General features: G+C 52.0%; 2 protein-coding genes across 10 annotated transcripts in view; both read left to right on the top strand.

Annotated features, from left to right (window-relative positions):
• The first annotated feature begins 1,326 nt into the window (after positions 1–1,326).
• Positions 1,327–10,404, top strand: MYL4 (myosin light chain 4). Of its 2 annotated transcripts, none has more exons than XM_074561606.1 (8): positions 1,327–1,461; positions 3,445–3,555; positions 4,399–4,426; positions 6,942–7,091; positions 7,658–7,831; positions 8,253–8,330; positions 9,019–9,062; positions 10,170–10,404. In XM_074561606.1, exons 2-7 carry the CDS (start codon positions 3,457–3,459, stop codon positions 9,045–9,047), a joined length of 558 nt encoding a protein of 185 aa, XP_074417707.1. In that variant the 5' UTR covers positions 1,327–1,461; positions 3,445–3,456; the 3' UTR covers positions 9,048–9,062; positions 10,170–10,404. The 2 variants fall into 2 exon arrangements, with proteins under 2 accessions (XP_074417707.1, XP_074417706.1); XM_074561605.1 differs by having other exon boundaries at positions 1,334–1,461; positions 4,399–5,944.
• A 3,905-nt stretch (positions 10,405–14,309) lies between these two features.
• Positions 14,310–21,133, top strand: part of CDC27 (cell division cycle 27) — a 36,188-nt gene continuing 29,364 nt past the window's right edge. For 4 of the 8 annotated variants that reach the window (XM_074561597.1, XM_074561596.1, XM_074561603.1 and 1 more), the window contains exons 1-2: positions 14,369–14,651; positions 20,745–20,820. In XM_074561597.1, coding sequence (XP_074417698.1) covers positions 14,625–14,651; positions 20,745–20,820 — 103 coding nt within the window. In that variant the 5' untranslated portion in view covers positions 14,369–14,624. Of the gene's footprint in view, positions 14,652–17,099; positions 17,152–20,744; positions 20,821–21,133 lie in introns of those variants that run through there. The other 4 variants (XM_074561599.1, XM_074561598.1, XM_074561600.1 and 1 more) reach the window with 3 other exon arrangements.

The following is a 21,133-nucleotide window of genomic DNA, read 5'->3' as shown; positions in this document are numbered from 1 at the left end:
AATTCCCATTCGGATGGGGACGGCAGAGGTTTATTGGCTTAGCCCTAGGTGCTAAAATCCTCTTCATTCAAGGCAGATTCCTCTTCTCTTTTCAGAAACTTCTCTCACTGCCTGGTGGCTCATTTGTCAGCTGTCAGAGCATCCCCCCCGCTGCCCCCGCGCTGCTCGGTCCCCACCAGCCCCGGGCTGCTCCCAAGGAGCCGAAAAGGAACGAAGGACGGTGGGGAAAATCCCAGCGAGGTGGCTGGAGGCAGAGGGTGCAAGCACGTGAGCATCACCTCGGCACTGATGCTCCCGAGATGGGATGGCTTTCAGGCAGACGCCAGTTTAACCCTTTTCCTTCTCTCGGGAGGATCTTGGGGAGATGTGCCGGGATCGGCCCCGCTCGGACAAGCAGCGCCCCGCTTTGTGCGCTTGTTTGCCAAGGGACCTGACTGCACAACGGCGTTCAGCCCTCTGCAGAGGGACGCTGGTGGCAGCGAAATCAGCGCTGCTCCGGCCCAGGGGGGAGGCAGGACAGACGGACAGGCCTGGCACCAGGCAGTTCCCACCCTGATGGGTGCCCCACGCAGCCCCTGAATGCCACGAGCCAAAGCGGCAGGGCTGGTGGGTCACAGCGGGTCCCACCGTCCCCATCGGAGAGGTCCCTTGTCACCCGCACCCCCTCGGGGAGACCCCAGGGCTGTCCCCTGCGTTTCGGGACCATGCGGATGCCCGGCTTGCTCCCACCGCCCCGCCAGCTCGAACACCTTGTGTCGCCCGAGCATCCCCCTGGGGAAATGGGGCACAAAGCGAGGAGTCCGGGTTGTCATCAGCGGGATGAGGCTGAAATTCCCAAGCCCAGTGACAAACCCTGGGAACAGCAGGATCCCAACCCGGGGCCTCACCCCTGGCCCGTGTAACCCATGGCCGGGCGCAGCTATTGCTGCTCCATGGGGGCAAAATCCCACGCAGGGCAGAGCCCCCGCAGCCTCCCTCGGGATTTTCCTGGCAGGGTGGCTCATCCCGCTCCCAACCACCCGCCCCTGGGGCTGCTCGGTCAGACTTTTGCTCAGGTCCTGCGGCGAGGGAAGGCACATCAGCCGGCTGAGAGAGCAAAGCAAATCTGAATGACAGCGCTCCGGAGGTGCTGCTGCTCCCTCTGATTAAATCAGGCAGGAAAACAAGCCTCCCGGTTGCTTCCCCTGCCACGGCAATCAGCTGGAAATCAAGGAGGGATTAGGAGCATCTTTGGCAGCTGCCCGTCTCCCCGGCCCAATTTAGCCACCACCCCGGACCATGGCGTGGGTGCCGACACCAGCCCGGCGACATCGGCTCCGCAGCTCCCGCGCATGCTCAGCAGGATGCTGCACGGGCAGGAGACGGGAGCAGCAGTTAAATTGCAAGACTAATGTCTTCTGAAGGCTCTTCTGGGTACCGATTTCCGACCCAGAAGCTGCCAGGGATGAGGATGGAGTTGAGGTGAGGTTATTTTGGAGTCGGATGGATGGGTGGATGGGTGGATGGATGGATGTGTGGATGGATGGATGCTGGCTGAGGGGGAGGCAGCAACGCTCAGGGGCAATTTGATTCCCACTGCAGGCGAAATCTGACCCGCGCTCTGAGTTTGCAGTTAGCAAAACATGTTGTGGTTTTTTTGTTGGTTTGTTTTCTGTTTTTTGGTTTTTTTTTTGCTAAATTACTTGCTATATTATAGAGAGATCTGGAAAGCAATCATTGTAAATGACGCCCACCCAGCCCCATCATCCTGTCCCCTCAGCTCCCCGAATCCACGCTAGCAAGCGCCAGATGACGGCAGACGGCAAATTTCCCAGCAGTTTGCGGCTACTGCCTCCCCCCAAAGACCCCCGTAACCCGGCTGGCGATGGCTCAGCCTCCGGCTTGAGCAGCGTTTTGGCAGGGAAGAGGCCGGGGGGGTTCTGGGCACTGAGCTGAGCTGGTGACACCCCCTGTCCCCATCACCCCTAGCCCTGCAGCAGCTCCGGAAGAGCAGGATTAGACCTACCCGGCCATGCCAAGCCTGAGCCGCTGCAATACAACACGACCTGAACCAGCCTGACTCAACCACCCGAAAATACAAATACAGCTGCATTTTCTACATCTATGTATACAGCAAATTTAAATACACACGTATAGAATGAGTGTATATATGTGCAAGTATAACGGCTCAGACTCCAGCCAGCACCAGGATCTCGCAGCTCTCGCACCGGGACTGAGCATCCCGCAGGATCCTGTTCCACCCAGCGGCTTGAAACCGTCCCTGCAGCCCAATTTAAGCAAGCGCCGGCCGGAGATGTGAGGCCGTGCAGCATCTCCACAGCAGAGAAGATGCTCTCATCTACTGTAATTAATTTTTCCCCATTTATTTCTGCTACCAAAATACCAGCTCTTGAGACTTCACTGCAAACTAGGGATGGGTTTTCCTCCTCCCATGATCTGTTGCGATCTGGTTATCTTTAAGTTGATGGTTTAGGATGTCGCGGTGTAACTCTTGAGCCCCGTTTGCTGGGATGCTGAGCCTCGATGACTTCTTCTGCCTCTCCGATTATTTCTTTCTGCTTCTACCCCTTCCGCGGGTCTCCAAGCAGTTGGGAGAGGAGGGTGAGAGTGGGAGCGTCTCCCACCGGAGCCTGCCCAGTGCCTGGAGAGGAGCTGAAAGGAGACCAGATCGCCCGCTCTGCCCCGCGGGTTTTGGGGATGTACAGGACCGTGAAAGATCCTGGGCTGAGGAATGAAATGCCCGGCCTTAACCATCATTTGCATTACCCTCGTCAGCCATCCTGACGAAGGTTACATGGTCTCTTGCCCGCAGCGTGGCCACGCAGCTCCTCCGAGGTCCTGCCGGAGCCTTTTCCAGTGAGCACAAGCTCAGGCCTGGGGAGAGACTGGGGCAAACCAGACCCTGAGCACGAGCCGGGGGGACGGTTCAGAGAGGACTGAGCTCCTTTGAAGCAGCACTTCATGAATCCCGGTCTTAAAAACAGCTCTGCAGCTTCCCCCCTGGCAGGCCTACCTAAAAACAGACGTGCTTTTCCCGTGGCTACGGCAGAGGGTTTATCAGCCGTTGTGTTGCTATTTCCTTGCCAGGCACCCGGGGCCGTTTGCGTTTAGGTTTTCAGTGATCATTTAGCGAGCGGCCCCCGTGCAGCCCACCCGGTGCAGGTGCCGGGGGGGGAAAGACATCCCCCCTTTTGCGGCTGGCAGGGGGGGCAGCTGGTGGCTTTGCTGCGCTGGGAGCTGATGACAATGGGCAATTGTCAAGTTGGGGCCCCTCTCGTTTGAGTTTTCTTCCTTTTATAGTAAGTAGCAGTTGCTCCAGCAGCTGGCCTGCCCCTCCGGGGTGAGGACAGGGCTCCGTATATAAGGGAAGGAGCAGACTTTGCCTTTCATCCCCCCGTTCGGTTGCTTCGCTGGGCGGCAGGACTCATCCCTCCACCTTTGCAGAGACCCAGCGTGATGCCGCTCAAGAAACCCGACCCGAAGAAGGAAACAGCCAAACCGGCTCCAGCCCCAGAGCCTCCCAGAGAGCCTGCCTTCGACCCCAAGAGCGTGAAGGTGAGTGAGGAACGAAGACGTCACCGTCTTTCTTCGTGCCTGTCATCGGCCAGGCACGGGCCACGCAACGCGCCACGCGAACAGCATTAGGCAGGCTGAGCGCCAGGGTTGGGAGGGGAAAATGAGCAGATTGCTCTGATGCTGCGGGCTGGGGGCGATGCTCTCTGCGCTGGGAGGAAGATTCAATCTTCCCCCTTCCAGCCCTGTGCGGCTCTCGCCCAAGGAAACTGCTTCGTACTCACACCGGGACGCTGCTGCCCGGAGCTCCGGCTGCGGAGTCAAATGCCCCACAGCTCCTGGCTGAGACACCGCGAGGGGCCCCAGCAGCATTAAAAAGCTTTTCTGCCACCCACTGTCTCCATCCCAAAGTATTCTGCCACCTGCATTGCCTCCTCCACGTGAGAACATCTTTCATCCAAGTCTCTGCAACGGGAGATCACTTTTCCTGTGATTTCCCAGGATGTAGTCACATTTTTAAGCCAGAGCTGTGGCAGGAGAGTTATTAAGAGCAGGCTCAGCACGGAGGCTGTTCAATCACTTGAACTAGGAATCAAGCCTTGAAATAACATCCTTTCCACCCAAAATAGCCCTGACCATGGTCCGAGCATCCCCAATGCCTGCCCACCCTCTGCCAGCAGTGCTTTCCATAGGGATCTTGGCTCCGCAGGGAAGGTGGGAGTACTCCCGGGCACAGCATGCCTCGGACATGGCTCGGATACGGCTCCGTGCCCCGCGCAGGCTGCGGAGCCTGGGGAGGGAGAGGGTCAAAGGCAGGGGAGAGCCCCTTCATTCCCCGGTGGTAACGCAGCCCTCATGCCCGGCTCTGTCCTCTTCTCCCCACAGATCGAATTCACCGCAGAGCAGATCGAAGGTAAGCGCAGATTCACCTTCTCCCAGAGATGGCATTAGAAACGGGGAAGTCCTTTTTCCAGGTAGTTTTTTTGCAGCAGACATGAAAGCCGAGGCCCCACACATCAAATCCTCTCCGGGTACCCCATTCCCCCCAACACACTGCTCATCCTCCAGGATGGGCATCTGAGGTTTCCTAGCAGGTAGAAGGGACGTATGAAATCAGAAAGTCATGTCCCCGACATCAGGCCAGTAAGGAGATGGGGAAGAGCACTGGTGGGAAGGGAGGAGGCAGGAGACGGAGATGGGAGCGATGCCGGAGGGCAGCGGGAGCCAGCACACGGATGTAGCTGGGGCTGCAGCACCGGGCTGTCGGGAGCAAGGAATGGATCCTGGCTCCTTGCTCTGTGCTGAGGATGCCCCAGTCGAAGAGGATAATCCCCGGTTCAGAGCCTGGCAGGGAAAAGGTATTTTTCCATTCATGGTGAGAGATGCAGCCTGGTTCAAAGGTGGATTTGTGTGTGAGGAGCAGCCTCTGGCGATGCAGGGACAGCCCCATGCCGAGGGGCTGAGCTGGGATTGGGATATCTTATCTCTCCACAGGCAGTTTTAATGCCTCTGTACAGACTAGGGAAGGGACAAGATCTGTGGGCAGATCCTGGTGGGAATACTGGGAGGAGGAGACCCAGTATCCTGCAGGCTTGGCCCCCAAACCAGCTTTTGAAAGGAGAAAAGAGAGCCTGTGGGAATGTGAGCAAGTTAAAACGCGCAGATGTTTGAGTTTAACCTTCAGCAATGTCCCAGAGCATGTGACATGCTCCCACGGCTCCAGGTAGTCAGGAGTGGACATCGCCAAGCACCCTTGTAGCGGTGCCTCTTGACCCAGGGACTCGCAGGCGGTGATGTCCCTCCCTGGACACCCCCAGAGCCAGATGGAGGGACCTCACTGCAGAGACGGAACCATTGTGAGGTCAAGCAGGATAACAGCAGCACCCCGAGGTGCTGGCGGGGATCGTGGACAGGACTACAGGGACATGGCATGGACACCGTGGGGATGGGTCCAGGGGACGGTGAGGCTCAGCAAAAGATATAAAGATGCCAAGTAGAAAACAGAGCAAACCCAAAGCCCTGGGCAAGGATTCCCACCAAACCCAAGGCAACGCCTACCAAACCAGGACATCTCCATCTCCTCATGGAGACTGTGATCATCTCATCCCACCCAACAGCAGGAGGAGCAGCAGCTCCACTTTGAGTGAACTATTGTTGGACATCATGAAGAAGATGGAGCAGAACCTGGAATTCAGTAGTGCCATGGACAAGATACTCACAGCTCTGAGAGTTCAGGTGGAGAGGCTGGAAACGCTGATTACCCGCTTGGGCCAGTCAATTGCTCAGGTGGACTCGCTGGCCTGGAGGCAGCAGGGTGAAATCCAGAAGTTTGTGGAGCATCTGCTGCAGGAAAACCACCATCTCGCTGCCTGTGTGGAGCAGCTGGAGAGGCAGGCACTGGCCTCGGGGTCCTTGCCTGCAGAGGAAGAGGGTAAGGACTTGGGGGGGATCCTGGAGGACTGGTTTCCCACGTTTTGCACCCCAGCGCCAGTGAGGAGCCTGTTGTAGTGGAGAAGATTGAAAAGGGTTGAAAAGACAGGCAGAGACCAGGCTCCGAGCAGCGCAGGTGCGTGGTTGTCTGCGTAGAATCGTAGAATTAGAGGATCATAGAATCGTCTTGGTTGGAAGGGGCCTTTAAGATCATCGAGTCCAATCATTAACCTAACACTGCCGAAACCCCCACTAACCCATGCATGTAGCCAACACTGGTGTTAAAGAGAGAGCCCAGCAGCAGGTCAGGCAGCTGAAAAGCATCACACACAGAAGGAAAGCAATCCTTAATGGTTCCTAATGTAGGTCCCCTTCCTCCAGGTAAAATGTCACACTCCATGGCATGATAATTTATGGGACTGAACTTGGAAATTAATCTCCTGTGTCCTTCCACGCAGGGCTGGCATGATATGTGGTCTGCAAGGCTGGGGTGGACATGGTCACCCTTCCCTGAACACGAGCAACGCCGTGCTGTGTCTGCCTGGCTGGGGCTGGGGGGACACCAGCAGAGCGGACAGGGTGTTGCAGGTGTCATGGGGGTGCAGCAGGACAGTCATGGGGTCCCCAGGAGGCCCTAGTCGAAAAACAGACGAGCAAAGGGGATGTTTTGCAGCAGAGACAGCAGCCTGCACCTCCAGCTAGTGCTGCCAGCACAAGGTGGTGCACGAATCCCAGCAGGATTTGTCCCGCCAGCTCCCCACGGGTGGCAAAACCTGCTCGAGAAGCTGAGAGACTCGTTGAAGGAGTCTGGCAAGCTTCGGTGGCTCCTTGCTCAAGCTAGCGCAGGGCTGCCTGCCCTGGGCAGCAGCCATGGGTGCAGAGGGCACTCATCAGGCACATCTTCATCCCTTCCCTGCCTGCCAGGCAGGACTCGCTCCCGGCAGGGTGGGAAATGGGGCCAGCATGGCAGAGGACATCCGAGCTCTTCTTCCCTGCAGAGTTCAAAGAAGCCTTCAGCCTGTTTGACCGGACGCCCACGGGAGCCATGCAGATCACCTACACGCAGTGCGGGGACGTCCTACGGGCGCTCGGTCACAACCCCACCAACGCGGAGGTCCTGAAGGTGCTGGGAAAGCCCAAACCAGAAGGTGACAGCAAACTGGGGCAGCGGGGACAGGGTGGGACAAGCAATCCCTGTGCTCGCTGGCAGCAAGTGAAGGATTACGTCCCCTCCCTGTAGGAACAGCCCTGCAAGACTAAGGATTTGAGAAGGAAATGACGCAGAGAGGCTTCATTCCTGCAAAATTCCTTCACTCCCCCTCCCTGTGCCACGGCTGACGTAAGGGATAGGCTGTCCTCAGCTGGGGATGGTGGCAGCTGATGCTTAGCAGACCATATCCTGAGCTGGTGCAAATTGGTGTAACCTGAGCAGTCCCAGTGCAGCCTCATTGCTCCGGTGACAAAGGACCGACCTGCTCGTTTTAAATTTTGGCTGATATCAGCAGTCTGTGTGCAGTCCCCAGATGTTAATACTTCATTCCTCACATGGATCTTCCCATCTCAAGTATAATATACTAGTAGTCCCATCACCTTGTGGGGTTCTCCCCTGTACTTAGACGGAAATGAGAGCAGGGAGGTTAAGCAGGAGGTCCTCAGAGGGGGACTTCAGCCCAGTGAAGTTAATCTCTGACCCCGTCTTCTCCTCCCCTTCCAGAAATGAACACAAAGATGCTGGACTTCGAGACCTTCCTCCCCATCCTGCAGCACTTCACCCGCAACAAGGAGCAGGGCACCTTCGAGGACTTTGTGGAAGGGCTGCGCGTCTTCGACAAGGAGGGCAACGGCATGGTGATGGGGGCCGAGCTGCGCCACGTGCTGGTCACACTGGGTATGGGCTGGCCCTGGGCAGGGGAGCAGGACACAGGCCACCCCTAAGCTCTTCCTGGGCAAATGACCTGGGTTAGTTTGCTGGTCTCACGCATTGGAGAGAGCCTTTTTATTCTGCTGCTTGTAGGTTTTAGTAGGAGTGAACGGCTCCTGAACACGTGGCCTTTTCCGTCTTATGCCACACCTTCATGCGTGATCTAGGTGAGGTGGAGGGTCTGCAAAATCCTCAATTATCAGACAACTGCTGCAGCTTGGTCCTCTGTCCACAATCTCCCACCAGCGTTCCCCAGTTTGTAATGGCACACAACTCCTTTTCAATCCCTTTTTCCTTCCTCTGATGGCTTTGGCTCTCTGCAAAAAGGACAGTAGGGTCCTGGCATGCTGAGAACCCTTCCCCTCACCTCTCCATCCTCCTCCTCCAGGGGAGAAGATGACGGAAAGCGAGGTGGAGCAGCTCATGGCAGGTCAAGAAGATGCCAATGGCTGTATCAACTATGAAGGTAGGAGCAAGAGATGCCCATCAGGGCCATCTCAGACACGGTTGTCTTGTCTTAGGGTGCAAAATGTGTCCTCTGCAAGGACATTAGTGATCACTGATAGGGAGGTGGGGATCAGCCTCCGAAGCTTCTCCGAGGAGAGTGGCAAGACATGGCAGCTGGGGTGGGAACAAGGCGGTTGTGCCAGTGATTTCCAGTAAAAGCAGAAGACAGCATGTTTCCAAGGGTTTCAGGACTGTTTTATCCCCAGTTTTCGCACTGCTTTGTTGTAAGCTATCAAAAATAAAAAAAGCCAGCATCTTTCACAGCAGAGGCTAATTGGGAACATTTGGAGACCCAGATCGTTCACGGCTCCAAGAGGGTCAAAATCTGGCATAAGAGGTGGTTAAACCTGGGAACCCCTAAAATTGGGGAGTATTGAGGAAAAGAAGGTACCCATTTCCCTTGGCCTCAGAAAATGGGATAGCAGTACCGTCTTATCTCCAAGAGGAGTTTGGTATCACTAAACTGGTTTGGAATGGCAGGCATAAGGTGGGAACAGAAGGGGAAATCTCAGTCCTGGCAGAGCATGTCCTCTTCATCCTTGGGGTGCCGCAGGCTGGGGGTACCCCCCGCTGCCCCTCTGCCCACCCCACCACAGCTCACAGCATCCCTTGACCTCTCTTGCTCTCATTTCTCATTTCCTCCTCAGCTTTTGTCAAGCACATCATGTCTGGCTGAAAGAAGAAACTTCAGGTGAGTTTATCAATCAGGGTCTCCTGCTGCTTACTCCGAAATTGGAAATCCTGCAGGTAACAGCCAGGGGCAGAGGAACCAAAACCCTGCAGCAGACTAATGCCACAAGAGTAATCCCAGCTCTGAAAGCACAAAAAGCTGCATTCATGATAACGGACCTCACTTGTAACTCAACGCCATTCAAAATTTTCGGGACAGCATCAGCCCCATGACTGTCAGTCGTGACCTGGTTAATTGTGGCGATTCTCTGCTCAGAAAAAAAAAAAAAAGAGGTTGGTGTGGTTTATGACGGTACATTTTCTAACCCACCAGGAGCTCAGGTGGTCATCAAACAGCAGCCAGTGGGAATACATAATTAAAAACCCGCAGCAGTGAATGACTCGATGCTAAGAAAACACGAAGTACATAGCGAGGAAATTTCTGACCTAAGTAATACCAACATTCCCATTAACATTAGAAAGAATATGGAAAATGTACCATTGATGCTTGCTAAGCTTTTTGTGTTTCTCCAAGTCTGTCTGAGGAAAACAGAGAAAGAGGTTTCTTTTAGGGTGAAACATCCCCCTGAAATCTATTCAATTTAAAAGAAAATCCAAACTACTAAGAGCTGGCTTCAGTCTCCCCTGCCAGTTTCTTATGGCTTCGTTATCTCACTTACTTTCCTTAAACATATTTCTTCTCCTCAGCTGTGTGAAAGGCAGCAGGGGGAAAAAAAAAAAAAAAAGAAGAAAAAAATATGACCTTCAGATTCTGCTAAATACACAAATTAAACATTTTAAAATCTCTTTCTTTCCCCCCCTCTATAAATCTCTTTAAACATCAGAAGGTTAAAACAGAGACAGACGGAAATCTGAACTTTGAGTGTTCAGCATCCTTTTATATTTTTTAATCCATTTCTCTCCGGTTCCTGTTCATCGGCTCAGCAATATAGGTGGTTAGGTGGCAAACGCTGCCAGGGAGATTTAATTCTACACAAAACGATTTGCATGAAACACTGGCTTTTTAATGGTGTAGAATTATGGCTATTGACATTTTGGGTTCATCTGAGAAGGCGCATTCTCGTCTCAAAGGGTCATTGCGTTAAGCCCTCTCATGCTTCTCTCCCAGGCTCTCGGAAGTGTTTGAACCCACCTGAGCACCACGAACAGCAAGATTCCTCCATCCACGTCCCTTCCTCCTTGGATGTCACACATCTGCGGAGATGTTTCGCCTGAGCCACCATGGAGAGTTGGCCTCAGTATACAGTGAGAGATCTCCCACTTGGTTTTAAACCTTAAGTTATTCTTTTCAGGTTTTTCCTGTGACATTTGGCTCATTAAATTTCATTCCTTCCTCCCTTAAATGGTATCTCTGCCTTGGCTTTGGACTACTCAGTGAAGCGATAGATGGAGGAGACGCCCTGGTCTCCACCAGCTATCAGAGATAGCAGGATGTTCCCACAGAGAGGGGAGAAAAGGCAGGTTTTATGACCGTGAGGTTTTAGACGTGAGGGAGGAGTTCGAACTTGGGGGTGAGGGTCTTTGTTCGTCACCCCACCCTCGGCGTGGGGCCAGGAGCTGGGCTGCAGTCTGGCCACGTCTTGCCGATGGAGGTAGGTAGGCCTGGAGCAAAGCGAGCATGAGGGACAGGTTGCATCAAACAGTCCCCCTGTTCTCGGGAGGTTCTCCACCTCCTCTCTGCCCTAAGCCCAGCTCTTTTTCAGACCTGTAGCCCATCCACCCTACAACCAGACTGCCCCACGAGCATTCCCTCCAGGTGCAGGCTGAACTCCACCGTGGAGCAAAGAGGGACCTGCTTAGCCCTGCCATTGTCCCTGTCATAGGAGAGACCGGCAAGCACCTCTCCTTCACCAACGCGCAGCCTGGCCCAGCCAGAAAAGGCCAGAGGCCCTTTAAAAAACCAGAAACATCAGAGAAAACATTAAAAACATGATTTTTTTCTACGTCATTGACAGGTCCAAAAGTCTACTTTCAAAGGTGGGTTTCCAACAAGTCGAATCCTGATGAATCAGCAAGAGGGAAGGAAAAAGGGGAAGTGACGGGTATTTCTGGGCCAGGTCCCACCTCCACCCTCATGGCACGGGACGGCGGGTCCCCGGGGTGCGGGTAGTGTCCTGCCTGGGATGAAGCCCAGCCAGGACAGGGCTCCCTGGATGGTTCCTCTCCAGGCAGACCGTGTGTTTGCAGCCAGAAGCTGTCTGGGGGCTGTGTGACCCAAGCCGGTGTCTCTCTCCCTCTTCCTACCTGCAAAAACATCACCATAGCATCATTAGAAGTGGTGAATAATTCATGACAGATAACACAGCCCTCCCATCAGCAGAACACCTGGGAGCAGAAAACACTTTGCTTTGCTTTGTTCCTTATTCCAACGTTCTCACTCTGTGACTTTGACTAGAAATTGAAGGCGTTTTGCTCTGATGTGGTTGACTTCAGCTGCCACTTGCTCATTTCTGTGCAGCAACTGAGTAACAGCTGCTTTCAATTCCCACTGCTTGATTCAAATGCTCATAAAAAGCAACATAAGCTGTTTATAGATGCAAGATTAGATTTTAGCTTCTGTCTGTGGTGTTTCGACAGCTCCCATTAGGGAGAATCTGGGCATCTCGCATCTTTAATGCACTATCTGTGCTTTAACCTGTTAAAGGACTGCGGTGGCAGGGTGAGAAAGGACGCTGCTTGCTGCACACTCGCTCCGGGGTCACGTTTGCCCTTGCCACCACGGTGGCATTGACTCCTGCAGAGGAACGTGCTGCTGCAGAGAGCAACGGAGCAGAAGAGAGGCGGGGGACCTGCCCGATCTTGCAGAGGAAATCCATAGCAGAGACTGGAGGCCCTGCTAGCTGTGATATTCCTGCCCTGGCAAGCCAAGAGGCTGCACTCTCGCTCCTACATGCAGAGTACAAGCCCTGCATTAGAGCCTCCAGCTTCTGCGCAGACAGGACTGACACTGTAAATTAAAACCAAAGAGACTCCTGCAAAGAGACAGGCAGAAAGAGAGCAGTGGAAAATGACAGAGAGAACTAGAGAAAAACGTGAGGGCTGGAAATCCAGCCTTTGAAGCACCCTCGGGGTAACAGCCAGCCAGGCTTTGCTTTGGGGACCTGTTCTGTCTCTTTAGGATAAGGCAGAGCTGATTTGTAGCAAAGCAGGTTGGAATGATGCACTTGAACAGGCACAGGCTGTGCCTCTATATAGCTATATACCTCTGTATCTCTATAGCTATATACCTCTACATGTGCCTTCATGTCCTGCCTCCTCCTCTGGAAAAGCTGAGGATCCCGAGGAGCAAGTGGGTTTAGTCCCACGGACATTTATAAAATCATCTGTGGACACCAGCGAGTGATCCCCCACACGGATCTGCACTTAAGGACTGGAAGAATCTCCATAAATCGAGATGTCCCAAGACAATAGTCAACAGTGTCCTTTTATAGTTCAGGCACTTTACTTGGAGTCCGGGGGACTCTGAGGAGAGGTAAAAATAACCCCCCCACACTCCAAGGAGAGCCGATGGCTGTGTCTCCTCAGGCTGTGATAAGACAGAGAAACTCATACCAAAGATGGTCTGGATGTCAGGAGAGTTAGTGCTGTGTCCTGTCAAATGGAAGAGACAGACGGAGCCAGCTTTCATCCTAAGGAGTTATCAGCTGCGCACGGCAGGGCAGCGAGATGGGGACGGGGCTGATGAGTACGGGCTGCGCTCCCTCGGACCCCCGGACCCACGTACGCACACGTCGCCATCATCAGTGTCAGCGTGTGAGGGTAAAGGCCTCTAGGGAAGGCAGACACTCCACTGTGTCATGTCGTTTGTACCTTTCGTGTTCGGCAAAATGACTCGGGTCGACTCGATAGCGAGCCAGGGGGAAAGCACTGCTCCATGACCCACTTTTTGTCTCAGGTCAGGGACTGAAAAAAGCTTTGCCTTTCCGTGCCAACCTGCTCACACCCTGAAAGCAAACACCTGCAGATTTACTGGAGCGATAACAAACTTGTAAAAAACGCTTTTCAGAAATGCGGAGAAAGACGCGTAGAGTGGGGAAGCAGGCAGGCCAAGCCCTCCTGCTCTACACGCAACTTTTCAACGTAACCCCCACGCACGCAGCTTTTCTTCTCGGGTAAAGATGCAGCCCCCTGCTCCCCCCTGCGCTCTGCAGCACACCAGGCAGTGCCAGGATCCGTCCGCCAGGCAGTTGAGTGCAAGTGCAAAAGGTATCGGAAGGAGCAAGCGAGAGCAGAGAGTCCATGTGCGTAGGTGTGCGCGTGTGTGCTGGGGGTGGCGTTACGCAGTAGTTGTATTACAGGAAGCCCGCGGAGGGGTTTGGAAAAGGACAGCCTCTGCTAGTTGCAGATGGCTACTAATAGGTCAGTGTTTTTAATAAATGCAATTTTAGTTGTGCATCTTTATTCCATCCCTTTGGATAGGGAAGAGAGCTCTCTCTGTGCCAGGAGATAGAATCATAGAATTGTCTGCGTTGGAAGGGACCTTTAAAATCATCGAGTCCAACCATTAACCTACCACTGCCAATGTCAGTGAGATGTCAGATAAACCGGCACCTGCAGATTCAAGCTGTAATTGTCAAATAAGCCCCCTTGTCCCAGTACCCCAATCTGCCCAATTTAGTCCTGGCCATCCTGGGGAGAGCTGGCAGCACATGACCCCAGGACACCCCTGCCACTGCAGGGGGCAAGACCTGCGCCGTGCTGTCCCCCTACACGGGGGGCAGAGAGGAGCGAACCCCCAGCCAAAGCCAAGCACTGGGGCCTGGGCCAACACCGCCCGCAGCAGGCCTCCCCTTACAGTGGGAGACGGCAGGCCAGCACTGCGAGGGGTCCTGGCGGTTCCCGACAGGCCCCCGTAGCCAGGATACCCCAGAACCCCGGTTTTTGGGTACAAAGTGCAAGTTTCTAACTTGCATGGGTGCAAAGGCGCTTTCAGGGAGGAGCCTCAGGCCCCGCTGGGGGTTTCACCTCAGCCCCCTCACGCCGGGCGCCAGCGCTGACGGCCGCCCGCCCCGCGGTGAGGGACAGAACCCCCCAGCTCCGTATTCTCCCCCTCAGCCGGCCCGTGTTCGCTGCCGTGCCGGCGATCACGGGCACCGAGCAGAGGCCGGGGAGGCGGCACGGCCGAGGGGGCCGCGGCCCTCCAGCGCCCGCTCCTTCCCTCCGGCCGTCTCGCTCGGCCGGCTCCGTCAGCGCTCGGCTATCTCCGGCCGCGCTCGGCTATCTCCGGCCGCGCTCGGCGCTTCCGCCTGGCTGATGACGGGACGGGTTTCCCAGCTGTTTTCCGTCAGCGCTCGGCTCTTTCCGCCTGGGGCTTCGGGTATTTCCGGCAGGCAGTTCGGGTGTTTTCGCCGCCAGCTTCGGGCGGACTCGGCGCTTGGCCGGCCTCGTTCCTTCCCTCCCCGCCGCCTGCCCCGGTAACGGTCGCTGGGAGTTTAAATGAGCAGGGGCCGGGTCGGGCCGCGCCGCCGCCGGGACACGCACTGAGGCGGGGCCGGGGCCGCCCCGCTCCGGGCTCGGCGAGGAGGAGGAGGAGGCGGAGAAGGAGGAGGCCGGGGAGAGCAGGATGACGGTGCTACAGGAACCCGTCCAGGTACCGACCCCTGGGCGGCTCGGGCTAGGGCTCGCCGCCGCGCTCAGGCCCCAAGGCCCGGCCCGGCCTGGCCTGGCGGGGGGAGCCGGACCCGCCGCGCTGCCCGCTCCCCGGGGAGGCCTCCCCGCCGCCGGGCCCTCTCCTGCGGCGGGGGGCCCCGCTCCGCTCGGGCCGCTCCCGGGGCGGGGGGGGCTGCGGGCGCTGGGCGACCCCTCCGCCGGTGGGAGCGGGCCCGGCCGCTCTCCGCCGCCCTCCCGGCTGGGAGCCCGTGGGGCTGCCGGGCTTCCTCTCCCCTTCCTGCGTCCCTTCCTCATCCCCGGCGCCGCTGGGACGAGCTGCCGTCGCCCTTTCGGCCCCTTTCGGGCCCCCACCCGGGGGCAGCCGGCCTCCCCGCTGAAGGGGTCGGGCTCCGGTGGCCCCGCAGCTGGGTCGGCTTCCAGAAAAGGCCCTTTCGGCTTCCCCCGTAGATCCCCTGGGAGACCTGTTGATACCTCTCTCTCTTTCTCTCTCTCTCTCTCTCTCTCTCCGTCTCGCTTACCTTTCTGCATTTGCTGCTGTTTCATTTTTGAAATGCTCACGGCGTGCTCGGCTCTGTACGTGTCGTGCAAATGAAGGATGTTCCTTCTTCCCTAGGACTTGGTATCTTCAGGTTGATGGGAGACCTAGGAGAGAAAATCATGTAAATCTTGTTTTTTCTACCGTATTTTAGTCTCACTGCAATTACCCCGGGGTTCCTGCTCTTGTTCTTAGTCTTCCCATCCAAAAGGCACAATTCACAGAATTAAGAGTTGCTTCTTTCCACCTTTCCAGTATCCCCATTACACTAACTATTCTGTAATCTTCTGTTAATCAGTCTTCTTATTCATGTTCCCATTCTTTATTTGATTTTTATCATTTTAACAGGATGTGTGTGGGGGTCCTAGTTATGTTAGGAACCTCTGACTCTTAAGTGTCTTGGTAGTATGAGACTGTGTTCTATAACAGAAATAGTGAAAATTCTTGCTTTTGGCTCTCCTCTTTCCCTTTACTGAAAAGGTGAGAGGGGAAGAACGACTTCTCCTGTGGAAGACCACCCTGCTGCCTGGACCCTGTCTGTGCAAGATGGTGAGAGTGATGGCACTCTTGTAGGGGTTTGTGTCCTCGATGCCACCATTCTGTTCATCCACTCTGAGAGCAAGGGTCAATGTGGTGCTGGAAATGCTTTCAGCCACCTGATCCCTCTTCTGCAATGGTCGTACTTATGCCATTGCCGTTACCCTTGGAGCTTGACTGGTGTTTTGCACCAGCTGGGTATTCTAGGAAAACATAGGATTACAATAGAAAAGGAAGCAAAAATGCTCTGCAGAGTGAATGACAGGAAACAATATTTAATAGTTCCGGTACTGTGCTAATTAGACTAACCAAGTGGAAAATATTTGCTATTCTGAGAGTTCCCGGATAGAAATGTGCAGTCTTGTTTTCATTTTTCAGAAGGGTAAAAGACCTCTCTAATGTCATTCTCTATTCTTCAGCTCTTATCAGCTTGGATGTTCTGATGAGACTTTGCTATGTTAAATATATCTATTTAGATTCTGCCCACTTTCAAATGCCAAATAATTCCTTTATCAGTGGTTCTACTGCTGTTAGCTTTGCTGCTCTTTCTTGCTTACAGCAACAGTGGTAAGTGCAGGATTAGTTATTTGTTGTGGCCTTGGTCGTATTGTTGCTTTTAATGGTAAGGAGGCCAGCAGAGCATCATCCTAAACAAGGTCAAGGTTTGAGTTCTGCCTGGATCTGCTGTTGGAGCTGTGCTCCTCTCTGGGCCGTGGCTGTCAGCAGCACTGTAGAGATCGGCCCGCTGTACTACGGGACTCTTCCAAACCAGCTCACGCTCGCTTTCTCACTACTGTGATGTGTCCACTGAGCGGTCTCCACTTTGCGGTACACATCTGGGCGAAGTCAGTTGCATTTCTGAATTCCCGTTTTAGCTGGAGACCGTGCACTTAGCTCTGTTTTTCTGATTATTTTTTTTGTTAATGATATGATTGGAAAAATTGACGCTACTTCTCACTTCTGTCATTGCAGAGATTTTTCCTGTCTGTTTGTCTGTTCTCTCCCAGCCTTTCGGATGTCTACAGGGCTTAGCATTCCAGGAAAAAACTGTCATCTTTACAGTTGTGATATGCAAAGCATAATAGAGAAATAGCGGAATCTGTGTGTGCCTGTTGCCTTATAAATGTCAGGTTTTAATTACATGACATGAATGGCCTAAAAGGCATCCTGTTCACTGGTTGGATTTTTACTAACTTTTTTAATCCCTTAAGATGAAGAAAAGTGCCAGCGTTTACAGAGACAACAGACCTCTACTGTGCTTCCTGATGTGGTAAATTTAAAACTCCTCACCTCAAACATAAAGCCTTGTATCCCGTGAGCTGAGAAACAGACTGGATGCCTTCCAGATATTTCTGAAAAACATCTTGGAAACAAAATGAACATTTTCTTTGGAATTTAGCTGTTCAAGGTGATCATCTGCCGTGACCCACTTGAGTGGTGTTTGAACTCCGAGCTGAAAACATGCAGTGCCAGTGTCTGCTTATTTAACGTGCAGAATTTGCGTAACTAATAAATGCAGCACAGCTTATCACGGAAAACTCTCCTCCCCTCTGTCCACCCTGAAGAAGTCTTAAATCATGATAGAAACTGCTTAGCATGTCAGTAGGCTATACAGCTTTGAAAATAATTTCCAAGGCTATATAACTGTCAGAAGAGAACACCTGTCTCTTAAGAGCTCTTTGGCTTAGATGTGAAGTGACACTTGGACAATGCACAGGATTTTCTGGATAAAAGATGGACCTGTCTGAATCTGCTTTTATTTTCTTGCTCTCCTCTCTGAGGAAGCTTTGCTGCAGAGCTGCGGCTGGTATGGTAGTTTTGGAATTCCCTGTTCACTTTGCATTTGCAAATTAATGCATATTTAAAATGAGTGACTAGGACCTGGAGATTTATCTGGTCTGCAAGCCTGCTTAAATAAAACTTAGACACACTTCAAGCTTCCCTCCTGTCCATGTTTGTAGCCCTGAGAACAGTCATTGCAACCAAAGTCCCTCAGCTGCTTTGTGTACCCTTGAGGAGGCTTCTTTGGGTTTCTGTTGACACATTCCATGTAAAATTTGATAAATACGGTAGAGAGGAAACCAAGACTGCATTTGGGTTGTACCTTTTGTCCTGCTCTGAAGTCTTTGGGGACTAAATAGTTTTTATCGGATAAATGCCCCCTTTAGGTTTTTTCTTCAGACCGCTCTTCTGGTGTGGTTTAGCAATCATCATGTGCCACTAATGCTGCGTTGCTGCCTTGGACTTCTGCTCGAACAAACTAAACTACTACCCTTATAAAGAGATGGGTGTTCCTGAACAAAATTTGCTTCTTGAGAGGCGCACAAGAAATTTTCTTTTATGATAGTTCAAGACATCTGTTCTCGTAGAAAATTGTTACTGCCTAGGTGTGGCTGATTCCCTGCCACCATCCTTTCCCCTTCCTGCTCTTTTAGGAGAGTCCAGTCTCCAGCATTCGTCTGCTGAAGGCATGAGTCCAACTTGCACCTTTTGGGTTGCAAAATGACAATTATCATACCAGGGACGCTACCAGCTGACTTCTGGCTTTCACTGGGATTCTGCTCAGCAGTGATTGTTATTTGAGCCAGTAGGTAGTGTGACTTTTATAACGTGGCTGCGATATAGCCAAAAATTACTTATGTCCCCTCTTAGCCTTTGGCAAGGTTGTTTCTGGCAACTTGCTGCTGTTTGAGAAGTCAAATGACACTGATTTCACCACCCCCACCCCCATACCTTTGTTTTGTAAGCATGCTGAGTTACATCCCTGTAAAGACAGTATTTTTAACCTGAAGACGACACAACTTGGATAGATTCATCTAAATGTCACTCGTGACTCAGTAAAGGAAGAGCTGCTCCTGAGAGCAAGAGAAAAAGGAGACCTTAGGCTGCTCTGACTTGGGTATACTCTGAAAGATTTTTAACACCCTCCTTCTGTCTCATACTTCTTGTACCTCACTGTCTGTGGTGCACGGAATAGTGTACAGCCTTGGAGCTTTTCAAGGTAAAAGGGAGTAATCACTTCGGGCAGACGCTGTGGCTGAAGTTATCTGAAGTGTGGAATACAGCCAGAGAGAAATAATAAGGTGTTTGTATTACAATAATCAAACTGAGAGAATTCATTTTTAAATACTTTCACACGAGCTTAAAAGGACCTGTTGACTCTTTAAGTATATTGTTGGAACCTACTGACAGAAGAAAATAGTATGTCTGTAGAGTCGTTGTGTATAATATTCTATATAGTAATTGGAAGCGCTGGTGTGTACTGTTCATGACGGCTGTGTAGGCTTGCGTGAAGAGAACTCGCACATTTTTCACACCCTGAGTTTGTCAAGTTTGTGTTGGAAGAAGTAGCATATGGTACATGTAACTCTATGAGACGTCTGAATTTTTTTTTTAGATGAAATTGGTGCTTGCCTTTCCTACTGGGAATAGCATTACAGGGCGCTGTTTCTTTAGCTCTGGAAAATTTCTTTTAGTTCTGGATGTCTGATAGGTATCAGAAGCTAATTCTGTTTGTCTTCAGTTACTGATGAATACTGGAAAAATACTAGACCACAGCGCCTTGAGTTCATAAGTTCAGATCTCGTTTGGATTGGTAATAACAAAACTACTGTAAAATGGCTGTTTGCTGCATATGGGAAACTGGTTTGGAGTGGAGCAGGACTGTCTGATGGGAAGGAACCACCATCCTGATACCAGCCCTGCTAACCTCGAACACAAACCCCGATAAGCATGCACACCGCTGCTGGTAACAGGTGGGGAGGAAAGGCTGAATAGATCTTAAAAGGAATTATTTTTCCCATCCCACCCCTCCCTTGCAGATAACAGAAGGCTTTTAATCTGATCTGAAGAAAATTGGCTGAGTAGTGTTTGCGGTGAAGCCTGTGTACCCCAGCCCTCTTCTTTTGCTGGGCGGCTGTTGCTTGTAGTTCAGCTGCTGGCGACAGTGGTGCAAGTAATGATGACAGCTACTCTAACGGTGTACGCAGTCGGTACACCTGTATGTGCGTTTCATTTGCGTTTCACTGGAGTAGTGCCATCTTCCCAGTCTGCACAAATATTGACAGTCCCACACTCCTGAAAACGATAGTACCCTCCAGCAGGTAGCTGGTTTTGACCAAGTATGGGTATAGGAGCAAAATGCAGAAGGAGGTTGCCTTCGTATATATCTGTACATATATCAATTTCCATCTCATTTGCATTACACTCATTCTTGTGCAATACCTCACAAGCTTAATTAGTGGCAGTAAAGAGGTGGCTGATGAGCAAAGACCGAAATGAAACACTGCACCAAAAAGCAGTGGATCGTGTTCATCTTGGTTCTTAAGGGAACACTGATATCCCTTCAAGGAGAATGCTGCATACCTAACGTAATTAATCAACAGCAATCTTATATGGACAGCCTTGGATACCGATGTGATTTCTAGTCCTGTTGGCTTCTGGTTTGGCGTGTCTCAAGAGGAGGTAGTTTAAATGGGTTTATGTGTAATGCCATTAATGGATTTGGCACCCTAGCTTTTTCCTGCCTCCGCTGGCCCTCCTTGGGCAGAGCTAAGACCAAGTAGAATACTCTGGTAACCAGTTGGGGGGTGTTTTTTGTTCTTACCCTTATTTAACATGCTCTTCTTTGGTGGTAGTTGGCAATAATTCATGCCCAGTTATGCACCAGGCTAAAACTCACTCACTCCACTCACAGTAACGAGTGGAAGTACTCGCTGTTGTTTCAGCACGTGTTGACTGAGGTTTAGATGGTTGTGTATGGTAATTAGTGAGCAACGCTCTTAGATTGGTTCATGACTTCAGTGCGAAGTTGTTGGGTTTTTTTAAGTCTCCTTACTAGCAGTTGAAACAACTAAAACTTGGGCTGCGTGCTTATCATTCTCCATTCTTACTATGACTCCAATAAAACAAAATTGAACTTTGCCTTTTGACAGTAGGAGCTGACGAGTTCTGCATTTTTAAAGCTTCTCTCTAAATTTAGATTATTTTCTTGTCTTGCAGGCTGCTATATGGCAAGCGCTTAACCACTATGCTTACCGCGATGCAGTGTTCCTTGCAGAAAGATTGTATGCAGAAGGTATGTACTTTGCAAATATAAAGTTGATGATTTTTCTTTCAATTTTGATTTAGGATTTTTGAGCCTCTGGTCCTGCTTTGTTTTACTCTTCTTCTTGTGATAATGAAGTTTAACTTTCTGCTTGGGGAAAGCGGAAGAATGCTTCGCAATTAGGTTGGAAAATCAAATCATGAAACAGCAGCAATGTTATTTTACAGCAAAACCTCCTTAAAAATATTAAACTCAGAATTGTGTGTTTAAGTACAATGTTTACAGTGATCTGTTGTTTGGTATCAAATGGGAGAGATTTTTTTTTTTAATAACCTTGAGCATT

The sequence above is a fragment of the Larus michahellis genome, chromosome 18 (assembly GCF_964199755.1).
Source record: "Larus michahellis chromosome 18, bLarMic1.1, whole genome shotgun sequence".
NCBI classification, from domain to species: Eukaryota; Metazoa; Chordata; class Aves; order Charadriiformes; family Laridae; genus Larus; species Larus michahellis.
The sequence above is the reverse complement of the archived record's forward strand: the minus strand, read 5'-3'. Positions and strand labels throughout refer to the sequence as shown.